The sequence below is a fragment of the Hyperolius riggenbachi genome, chromosome 3 (assembly GCF_040937935.1).
Source record: "Hyperolius riggenbachi isolate aHypRig1 chromosome 3, aHypRig1.pri, whole genome shotgun sequence".
In the NCBI taxonomy this organism is placed as follows: Eukaryota; Metazoa; Chordata; class Amphibia; order Anura; family Hyperoliidae; genus Hyperolius; species Hyperolius riggenbachi.
Window position 1 is genome coordinate 265,608,266 of NC_090648.1, and position 12,348 is coordinate 265,620,613.

The 12,348-nt window shown below is 39.5% G+C and overlaps 1 protein-coding gene across 1 annotated transcript in view; it reads right to left on the reverse strand.

Moving 5' to 3' along the window:
• Positions 1-12,348, reverse strand: part of LOC137562298 (mucin-19-like) — a 177,343-nt gene that overhangs the window by 157,193 nt on the left and 7,802 nt on the right. Inside the window, exons 6-9 of the mRNA XM_068273632.1 lie at positions 11,315-11,409; positions 3,137-3,263; positions 955-1,192; positions 742-794 (exon numbers count right to left, since the gene is read on the reverse strand). Of these exons, the coding sequence (XP_068129733.1) occupies positions 742-794; positions 955-1,192; positions 3,137-3,263; positions 11,315-11,409 (513 nt within the window). The remainder of the gene's footprint in view (positions 1-741; positions 795-954; positions 1,193-3,136; positions 3,264-11,314; positions 11,410-12,348) is intronic.

Below are 12,348 nucleotides of genomic sequence, written 5' to 3' on the forward strand. Positions count from 1 at the left end.
ATAGGAACTTATAGGATAGAAGAAATAAGGCTGAAAATTTTGTTACAGAGTCTCTTTAAGGAGGTATTGGGATTTAACACAGCAGTTTGGTACATATTAAGAAATACAGCTGTATGAATTATTTTAAACTGTTTATTTTTTATCTTGTTTAAATCTCTCTTTATACACACCTTAACTCTTAATCCATTCTAAAATGTATTTATATTTTTATTAATGTGCTTATCTTTAGCTAAATCACTTCCTATAACCTAGAGGGAAGCATTATTCTTGTATGTATTCATAAACTCACTTGTCTTTGAGTTTTCTGCATGCGTTTTTCTGCGTGTGTTTTCTGAACACTGTGTGTGTGTGTGTGTGTGTGTGTGTGTGTGTGCGTGCGTGCGTGCGTGCGTGCGTGCGTGCGTGCAGAAAAACTAGTGTTTTTTTCACAGGAGGTAAAGTAATAGATAGAGAAAACTGACAAAATGTGCAGAATTATCCTGCAGGATGTCAGTGTTTTTTTCTGTGTGTGAAAAATACATCAAGTGTGAACTAGCCCATCGATTAACATGAGTTCTCATCTTCAATCAGTTTTTCTGTGCAGTAAACAAGGACAAAAATAGACTACTGTGTTCCTTGCCTTACAGATTATTCATTGAATATGTTCAAAAATGTTGACTTCTTACATGTGGAAAGATGATTATTATAAATTCAGCGAATTGCTTTAGTAATATTATTAGATAAAGAAAAATAAATTCTGACCTGCTTGCTGGTTCCCACCAGATCGACAGATGACATTGCCTTCACTGCATTTACTGAAATAAAACATAGTCAATGTTAATAAGCACTCGTCCTGCCCATACATATTACATACAATTGACAGAATTAACTTAAAATAACTGTAGAGACTGTATACATTTTACCAAGTGGCTATTTCAAAAATAAAAGAATAGAGAAATTAAAGTATTTTCTTACCACTGGTAACCATCAATTACAATTCCGTCATCAGCTTGAATTACACCATATTGGTGTTGGCAGTCACAGTTTTCCTTGGAAACACATATGTTCTCACTATTCAGATACAGTCCATCTTCACATCCACAAGTTTCAATGAAAAGACCTAGGTTCTCACAAACGTGAGAAGATGAGGCACAAAATGGAAAGCAGGACATGTACGTATATTGGAGAACCTGGTTGTTTGGGCATTCCACTTCTTTAAAAAAAAAATATATATAAGTTGGATATTTGTTAGTAAATGTATTATTACATAATAAAAAGCCCAACCCACTTTGCAAACTGAGAAACATAGCCATAGTGGAATTCAAGTAAAAGCCCTGTTTTGTAATTTGTAATTTGTTACAGTTAGAAAGGTTCATTTTTTTCATTTCTGTCTTTGTCCCTGCTAGATATTCCCTATTTTTTTCTAGTCCATTGAGACTACCCTGACTGAAAAAATGAGGGCAAAACAGTCCAACTGAGAAACAACATTGAAAACACAGTTTTGAAGCCTAGTGGGGAGGGATCAGTCCATCTATCACATTTGTATTATTGTTTGCATAATGGTTGAGTAGATTTTTCATTATTTTCTGACCAGATATACCACGCAACTTTGACGGAAAGAGAAGGAAAATCTTACATTGACAGTGCAGACAGCAAGAGAAGCCAGAAGTTTTTGCCCTTCACCACGATTTTAAAAATATTTTTCCAGAAAGATTTACTATGCAAAATGATGTGCTCTTTGTACTTTTTCAGAAAATTAAAATGAAACTGATGAAAGTTTATTTTGCCCTTTACCTGCCTACATCACTATTTTGTCTTTGAATGTCAGTATAAATGTACAATAAGTCTTCTGTCCTACACAATATAGAATTGTCAGCTAATCCAACACTAAATTTACTATGGTATTTGATTCCATAAATTTTAATTTAAACTATACCCCCCCCCCCCCCCCCAATCCCAAGTACACCACTGTTCTTCTCAATCTCCAATCCCTCCTCTTTACTCTCGTTGGAGGGTAACTAGGAATGCATTTTAGATAAAGCCCTTATTTTTTTTTCTTTCCAATACATTTTTATTGATTTTTCAAATAGTTATATTCAAATAGTTAAAATCAGTACAGACATATAATTGTACAGCATTATACTGAATGATAACATCTTAGTAATTTGGCACAACTCCACTGCCCCAAAACCCCCATACAGCATCCCAAGAAACCCCACAACACTCTCACAATTTCATGCCCCCACCTCAACCATAGCCCTTTCCTGCTGTGATAATGGCCACTTAAACTACTGAGGAGAGGTGTATGGCTTTAACAACCACACTTTCCTGGCTATCACTAAGGGGGGGGGGGGATTGAGTGGCATAAGTGCCACATCTCCTCCCATAGATCACCATATTACTGCTAGAGGCTTCTCCTCTGTGATGATGTGGCAGCCAAGCTCCAGAAACTCAGAGACCCATATAGACAGAGACCCATGTAGAGACTAACAGAGACCCATATAAAAGCCCCAGCATGGTATTGTTACTTGAACTTTCAGGGGTGCATGTGAGTATAGGAGTGGGAATTGTGTCAGGAAAGGGCCAGCTTTGTGTTTGTTAGGAGGGGAAGGGGGAGAGAAGGAAACAGGAGAGAGGGAATTAAAACTTTTAAATGTGTAGATAGACTTTGCTATACTCATAAAACATTTGGCGTGTCAGTTACTGTCATTAGTAATAATATCAAAAAGTTATTGCTACAATATTTATTGTATTCAGATAATTTTCAGGAAGTGATCCTTCTTTCTGATATTCAACCTCTTTCCCATTCGGAAGAATACCCTAACCCATTTCATATAATGTTACTTGATCCAAACCTTCTAACCCTAGGCAATACAACTTTCCTCCGTCTACTCCGACCCCTAACCTCCATACCCATGCCTGACCATAATTATCTAAGGCCACACCTCTTTGGCATCCGCACTGTTGCATAAACCACCTGCTGCAGCCACACCCCACAGCCAAAACCATTGTGCTGAATCCACCTGATCTGTACCTATCAGTGTGCAGCTATTTACAAATGCATAGTGTGAGTGAGCCATAGTAGACACTCAACCAAACCAGCTGTGTGAAGTTAAGTGTTAATTTATTAAATAAAGAGTATGAATACAAAACTTACTGCAAGTTTCATCTCTCCAGTTTTGCAGGAAAATCCCATTTTTAGCACAGGCCTGTGCATAGCTCTCTAGTGAGCTACATAAGCCAGTAGTGAGGTCCTCACTTAAACAAGTGAGACTTAAACATCTCTGCAATTGAAATACAACAGCATAAGACAACAAATGAAAAACAGAATAGAAAAATCACTTGGCATTCAACAAAGTGTAGCAAGGAAACCTTCTGTAGCTCAATCATTTTCCTATTTATTTATTTGGGAATTGAGGGATTATTTTGTCTATTTAAAGACCACACACCAGTCACATATAGTCAAATTGATTAAACCCAACTACAAGAGTCTAACTAAACTAAACTGATAAGCACTGCAATAAGTGCCACCATGGAAGAAACCACAAACAACATATTTAAAGAGAAAAGACATCCATGATGGTGCTAATGATCAGAACTGCAAACTGACTTCAAATATAGACAACCATTAGGTGCAAAACAATCTAAAAACAATTAAAAACCCATAGTTTCATGGGGGACTGGACAAACATCATGTAGGGTGGTATTATTTTTTTACACTTGAAATAAGTCTAAAAGTTCAAAATGTAAGCATATTAAAAACAACAATATGAACCCCTACCTTTCGTGTCCTTACCTCTCCCTCTAGATTGTAAGCCTTTGGGCAGGGTCCTCCTCCTTTTGTGTCCTACCTGAACTTGCACCTCCATTACTGTGAACCCATGCTATGCATCTGAGTGAACCTAACTTGCCTAATCTCCATGCTCCCCTCCAGTGACTAAGCATTACCTTGTACTCATACTGTGCTGCATGATCTGGTCCTTCTTGTATTCAGGCATTGTCATTTTGCTGTATGTCACCCCTAAATATTGTCTGTAACCTAAACTAATGTCCAGCGCTGTGTAATATGTTGGCGCTTTATAAATACAATAAATAAATAAATAATAAATAAATGAACCATTTGCACAAGACACTAATGTAGCAATGAAAAACCTTCTGAAGTGTATAAATGACAGCACACTCACAAGACTGCACTCTCCTAAGTGTCTAAACTGCAAGGCTATACCTGGAACTTGTAATCCTCTGCTATGCTACCCCAACAAGCTCTCTCACGGGTTCCATGGGTGTCTTGCTTTTCCAGAGGAAAGTGAGTGTGCGGCCGGTCATTTATTCATACACATGCCAGAGGGCTTTTCAGTGTTACATTGGTGTCTTGTTAAAATGGTACATATTATGATTTTTAATATGTTTACATTTTGAACTTTGCAGACTTATTTTAAGTGTAATGTACAAATAAACTTTTACTGCCATACATGCTGTCTGACCAGTTCCCCATGAAGCTATGTGTTTTTAATTTTTTTAGAATGTTTTGCACCTAATAATGATTGTCTATATATATAGTTCTGATCATTAGCACCAACATGGATGTCTTTTCTCTTTGAATATGATGTACTCAAATCAAGTGAAGGCCTTCAGGGAGAGGGATACAAGGTATGAGGACCGAATAAATCAATGGCTACTCACAAATACAAATCTGCTGGTGTGTTCTACTGGTTATTGCATTATCTCACCTGATCACACTGATTGAATATAATGGAGGTTCTCCGTGGTAGGAAGTGACATCACTGATAACAAGGCTGCAGGAGAGGCACTGGTGTTTCCATCAGAGTATCCGAGAGCCTGATTGCTCAACACAGCTTCACTATAGGATTTGTTGGGGGTAACTATACATTTCTGTCTCCACCCACTGTCCACACTGTACATTGTATGTGACACAATTTCGCGTTATTGACTCGTAGGGCTGGTGCTTTCATAGAAGGAAACAGAGCAATTGTCTAGGGGACCCCCAGTCAGGGACAACACTGCTGTTGTACAGTACAGTAAAGTACTGAAATGCAAGGGGCACTACATCACTACTATCACTTACAACAGCACAGAAATATCTGTTTTTAGTATCCAACAATTCTATTTCTCCAGCAGCTATTGTTTACCCCTATCCTCCCTATTCCTTCTTATGGACTGTTTCTGAATTTCTATGGTCCATATTTAGTATAGTGATGTGTGTACATCAGAATTTGTGTCATTTTAAATAAATCAATATACTGTATATACAGTCGGATGCGAAAGTTTGGGCAACCTTGTTAATCGTCATGATTTTCCTGTTTAAATCGTTGGTTGTTACGATAAAAAATGTCAGTTAAATATATCATAGGAGACACACACAGTGATATTTGAGAAGTGAAATTAGGTTTATTGGATTTACAGAAAGTGCGCAATAATTGTTGAAATCCAATTAGGCAGGTGCATAAATTTGGGCACTGTTGTAACTTTATTGATTCCAAAACCTTTAGAACTAATTATTGGAACTCAAATTGGCTTGGTAAGCCCAGTGACCCTTGACCTACATACACAGGAGAATCCAATTATGAGAAAGAGTATTTAAGGGGGTCAATTGTAAGTGTCCCTGCTCTTTTAATTTTCTCTGAAGAGTAGCAACATGGGGGTCTCAAAACAACTCTCAAATGACCTGAAGACAAAGATTGTTCACCACCATGGTTTAGGGGAAGGATACAGAAAGCGGTCTCAGAGATTTCAGCGGTCTGTTTCCACAGTTAGGAATATATTGAGGAAATGGAAGACCACAGGCTCAGTTCAAGTTAAGGCTCGAAGTGGTAGACCAAGGAAAATCTCGAATAGATAGAAATGATGAATGGTGAGAACAGGCAGAGTCAACCCACAGACCAGCACCAAAGACCTACAATATCATCTTGCTGCAGATGGAGTCACTGTGCATCGTTCAACCATTCAGCGCACTTTACACAAGGACATGCTGTATGCGAGAGTGATGCCGAGGAGACATTTTCTCCGCCCACAGCACAAACAGAGCTGCTTGAGGTATGCTAAAGCACATTTGGACAAGCTAGTTTAATTTTGGAATAAGGTGCTGTGGACTGACAAGGGGTGTTATGCATGGAGGAAAAATAACACAGCATTCCAAGAAAAACACCTGCTACCTACAGTAAAATATGGTGGTGATTCCATCATGCTGTGGGGCTGTGTGGCCAGTGCAGGCACTAGGAATCTTGTCAAAGTTGATTGAGGCATGGATTCCACTCAGTGTCAGCAGATTCTGGAGACCAATGTCCAGGAATCAATGACAAAGCTGAAGCTGCGGCGGGGCTGGATCTTTCAACAAGACAACGACCCTAAACACTGCTCAAAATACACTAAGGCATTCATGTAGAGGAATGTAATGATCTGGGAGCGATTTCCAGAGTCAGCACACAGCGAGTGCGCTGAAGCAGATGGAAACCCCCACAATCACAGAAGCAGAGCACCCAGTATACACTTGTAGAGGAGAATTCCAACCAGCAGTTGGAGCTGTGGAGTACAGAGGAACAAGTCCTCTGCACAGCCACAGATGCCAGGTTGAAATTGCACGATTAAGCAACACTGGAAAATATAAACAGAGTAGCAACTCAGAAGAGAGCAAGAACAGAGACAGACTATATGAATGTCTACCAATCTAGTCGCCACCCAGCGACGGTAGACATATCACAACAGAACAGACCAGAGTAAGAAAGCCAATCGCAAGAGAGGCGATTGCTATCAGCAACACAAGACGAGTAAGAACAAAGACAGACTGTATGAATGTCCACCAATCTAGTCGCCACCCGGCGACGGTAGACATATCACAACTGAACAGACCACAGTAAGAAAGCCAACCGCAAGAGAGGCGATTCTGTCAGAAACATAAAACTGAGCAAAGACAAAGCATGAATGAGAAATGAAAGACACAGCAAACAACCACAATCTGAACGCCAAGGAAAATAACAAATGAACTACCTAAACGCGGTCACCGCACGTTAAGTGCAACAGTGACAAAAGCGTACCAACCCTAACTAACAAATGAACACGGAAAACAGAGACAAACAGATAGTGAGAACACTTGCTAATCGGTTGCCTAACACCAGACAACAGCAAGCATTTACTCTAGACAAAACAAACTAAACGGTTCACTATCAACCACCACTGGAGACAGTGTAATCGCAAGTACAGGACAAGACAAAACTAGACAGTACAAATATTACACAAATCTGACAGCACTAATAGGAGTACTAAGTGCACTCCCCAATAATTAACTACACTAGAATATTCAGCAATAAGATACAAAGAAGCTGAGGCTCTAAAGTCAGTCTTCACCAAACAAAACCTATGACAAGCAAGGAATTCTGGGAGGAAGTGACATTTATACTGAAAACTTTGAAAGGAAGCAGACAAGCAGATTGCAAGATAAGTGAATGCAAATCAGTCAGCCTTGCAAACTGACAAAAAGGCCTCTTTTCCCTGGACTGAACTATGCAACCTGCATAGAAAACCAAACTGTCCAGGGAATCAAGGCCAACAGAACGGATTCTGACAAGGAACAAGTACAACATTCTGGGATGGCCATCTCAGTCCCTACACCTGAATATAATTGAAAATTTGCGGTGTGAGTTAAAGAGAGCTGTCTATCCTCAGAAGCCATCAAACCTGAATGAACTAGAGATGTTTTGTAAAGAAGAATGGTCCAAAATACCTTCAACCAGAATTTAGACTCTCATTGGAACATACAGAAGCATTTAGAGGCTGTAATTTCTGCAAAGGGAGGATCTACTAAATATTGATTTCATTTCTTTTTTGTGGTGCCCAAATTTATGCACATACCTAATTTTGTTTAAACAATTATTGCACACTTTCTGTAAATCCAATAAACCTTATTTCACTTCTCAAATATCACTGTGTGTGTCTCATATATGATATATTTAACTGACATTTTTTATGGTAACAACCAACAATTTTTACAGGAAAATCATGACAATAAACAAGGTTGCCCAAACTTTCGCATCCCACTGTATACAGTGCTGCCCATAATTATTCATACTCCTGGAAAATTCTGACTTAAAATTACTTTTATTCAATCAGCAAGTAATTTTTTGATGGGAAATTACATAGGGGTCTCCCAAAAGATAATAAGACAATGTACAAGAGGCAATATTGTGGGGGAATAAAACATTTCTCATTTTCGCAATACTGTGTATGTTTTTCATTTGTAAGAAACAAGTTTATTTCTGGTACCAGATCAGAAACCACAAACTGTTGTCTATAGGTCTTCCCTGAGGGTCTGCTGGTCTAAAGGTCCAATTCCTTTCAGCCATGACTGTCCATAAACCAACTGCAGAGAGCTGTTGTTTTTCACCCGTTGAGTTGATTAAAACAGCTGTTTTCTGTTAATCAGGGTAATTAGGATGCTTTAGAACAGCTTGGACTGTTTGGAATGATATATAACTTTGAATTTTCCCACAGGCTGTGACAGTTTGTGAATGGTATGTAGGAATGGTCATTTTGGACTGGACAATTTTTGCTCAAATATAAAAGCTGAGAATTTTTTTTTCTCCACAATAATTCCTCTTGTACATCGTCTTTTTGAAGACACCTATGTAATTTCCTGTCAAAAAAATTACTTGCTGGTTGAATAAAAGTAACTATGAATAATTATGGGCATATATATATATACATATATATACATATATATATATATATATATATATATATATATATATATATATACATATATATATGTATATATATATACATAGATAGATAGATAGATAGATAGATAGATCGGTCGATAGATAGATAGATTTTTATTTCTCCTTTGTAGTTATATTATTATTATAATTATTATTTATATATATATATATATATATATATATATATATATATATATATATATAGTGTCTACATATTCCATAGCGTTGTACAATGTACAAAAACATACAATAATGGGATTGTAATGGATAGCGGAGCTACTGTCGCAACAGCAAGCGGCATGGCGGCTATCTTCGCGTCGCAGTTTCCGGTGCACAGTTATATGCTGGTGCTTTGCCTGTTCCTTCTATCGCTCATAGACTAAGAGCTACGCGCACGCGGAGCGAAAGGACCTTTATGCATCTAGAAGGGGAGTCAGCTGATCACTCAGTCAGCTGACTCCAGCTATGCTCAGGATTGGCTGAGTGACTGGGGCGGCGCTATGGAACGCGTTTAGTATATATAGGACCTGCCTGACAGTTACTCCGCGTCTGCTGTTGCAAATGCTACGTGTTAGCACTCAGACCTAGACAGATCCCAAAGTGTGCTAGAACCAGCTGAGCTGGGGATCCACACTTAGCCAGATTCTGTTGATAGCTTAAAGTACTAATTGAATTGTATTATTTGTTGACCTTCTGCTAGATTGACTATTCTTCTGCTCACTGATTCTGTACCTTTGCCTATCTGATATAGTTGCCGACTCTGCCTGATATACTACTCTGATTTAGCTTCCTGTCTCTGTACCGTTTCTGTCCGCCTGTTGCCAAACCTGCTTGTCTGACCTTCCTGTCCTCACCAGTGAGTTAGTCACTGGTGAGGAATCTTCTGCTAGTATCATCTACTCCTTAGGTGATTACTAGCTTCAGTACAGTCTGAATCACCTGCTCGTCAGGTGATCAGTAACTTCAGTACAGTCTGAATCACCTGCTCCTCAGGTGGTCAGTAGCTGCAGTACAGTCTGAATCACCTGCTCCTCAGGTGGTCGGTAGCTGCAGTACAGTCTTAATCACCTGCTCCTCAGGTGAATAGTCGCTACAATATTATCTCCTCTGCCTTCTCCTCAGGTAGTAGTGGCTTCAGTATAGTCTGAATCACCCGCTCCTCGGGTGATCAGTACACTTGTTCAATATATTTCTACCCACTCCTCGGGAGATCTATTTTACTACTGTCTACATCTCCAGCTTGCTGGAGTTGGTTCTCATCTGTTATATTGAGATATTCCCCTCTCCGAGCTCCTCTGGGAGAAGTATCTCTATCATTACTGTTGCACCAAGCACCTATCATTACATTGGTTGTCCTGGTTCTGGCTATACTAGTATTATTGGTAATTCTGCAGATCACACATAATCAGGTATAGCATCTGTATTATTGGTGATACTGCAGATCACCAATAATCAAAGAAATCTGTTCTCGCTGACACCAATCGTTACAGGAAAGCAAAGATACATTAGCAGTTCAACATACTATACAATCAGGACAACCAGTGATACAAGTACAGAAAATACTGATAGATGGTCATTTGATAAAATGCACAAAAACAGAAAACACAAGGGAGAGGTCCTTGCCCTTGAGAACTTACAATCTAGAGGGTAGTGGGAGGGACAAAGGGGTTAGAAGATGAGACAGTGAGCTTTAACCACTTAACGACCGCCTAACGCCGATAAGCGTCGGCAGGTCGAAGTGGTGTTTCCATGGAAACGGCCGCTCGTTCCATGTCAGTTCACGGAGGGTGTCTCCGTGAACAGCCTGCGAGCCTCCGATCACGGCTCGCAGGCTAATTGTAAACACTCGGGGAAGAAATCCCCTGTGTTTACATCATTACGGCGCTGCTGCGCAGCAGCGCCATAAAGGAGATCAGCGATCCCTGGCCTCTGATTGGCCGGGGATCGCCGGCATCTGATAGGCTAAACCTATTAGAGGTGGCGCAGGACGGATTGCCGTCCTGTGCCACCCACAACAAGGGGGGGAGGAAGGGAAAGGGAAGGAGGGACGAATAGCGATGTGGAGGGGGGCTTTGAGGAGCCCCCCCGCAAAACCCAAGCAGCCGGTGGCGATCAGACCCCCCCAGCAGGACATCCCCCTAGTGAGGAAAAAAGGGGGAAGTCTGATCGCCATGCTGCAAACACGATCTGTGCTGTGGAGAGCCCACGCAGCACAGATAAGGGGAAAATCCCCTGGTCGTCAAGTGGTTAAATTATAGCTAAAGCAATTGATAGGCTTGTTTGAACAGGTGTGTCCCTTTATACAAATTAAATCCACGGGGGAACTGCACACCTACCCTGGAGGTGCAGGATAAGTAATATCAATATGAAAATCCAGAAAATCCGCACCATTCTGTGTTTTATTGCCTTGACAAAGGGGACCCTGCGTGGCCCCGAAACGACTCGTTGGTCTATGGAATGGCTAATGTCACGATTTTTGGATTAAATTTTTGAACTTGGTTCATACAAGAGTGTGCGGATTTTCTGGATTTTCCTTTATACAAATTAACTCAATCAATAGCCTCTTGTACAGCCAGTCTGTGTATTCTGTGTGTGTATTTTACCTCATAATATTCTCTGTAATCCACATCAAAATGGCATTCGGCAAATGGTCCAGAAGGGTCTTGAAGTTGGGAACATTTTTCTTGAGCAAACCATTCTATAAAAGGAATTGATAATCTATTACAACTATGGCAAACTAGTGGAATATACACAGAATTTCAGAGTGGGCAATATCACACAGGTGCTATGAGCACAAGACCACCTGTTATAATATTGGTAAGATTTCCTTGGCCCATTGCTATAGATCTGTTTGAGCACAAAATATGATACAATATACATTGGCATACTGATAAATAATGGTAAGCAAAAGAAAATACAATGTCTGCTGACATAAGCGGGAATTATAGTTTATTTTATTTATAGCTAGTTAGCTCTTCTAATTGCTAGTTAATTGAAATGCTGCCAGAAACAGCAGATGGCTTTGAATGGCTTTCTCTTCCTTGGTCAGTGGAAATTCACGTTATGAGTATCTTCTGAAACTCAGTATCATAGTCCTAGTTTAAAGCCTGGTACACACTATGCAACTTTTGCTTCAGAACCAATTCGAGCGAGCGATTAGATCTATATTCAGATCTGACATTGATTGGACATAGAAGAAAGTTAGTGTACACAGGTATGTGATTATTTTCAAATTACAATCAGACTTCTGAATTTTTTTCCAATTGAATATTAATTAACAATAAGCCAAAAGGACATACACATTCCCAGATCTGATGTTTTTCTCGATTGGGAATAGGATCTGTAGTGAAAATTGCATGGTCTGTGCCAGTGTTACTGCCCAGCTAATTCCAGTTTGGAAAAAGACAGTTAATTCTACTCTGTTTTTGGAATGTTGAAACAAAATAGGAAACCCACACAAAAACCGGAATAATGCACAGACATTGTCCTGGCTAAAGTTGGCCATACAGTATACATTATTTAGCCTAATTTGACATTCAAACATTGAATTGGGCTAAATATTTGTTTAACGCTATTGATGCTGCAAACAGCTCCACAATCTAACCCCCAGATGATAATCAATGATCAGGGATGGCAG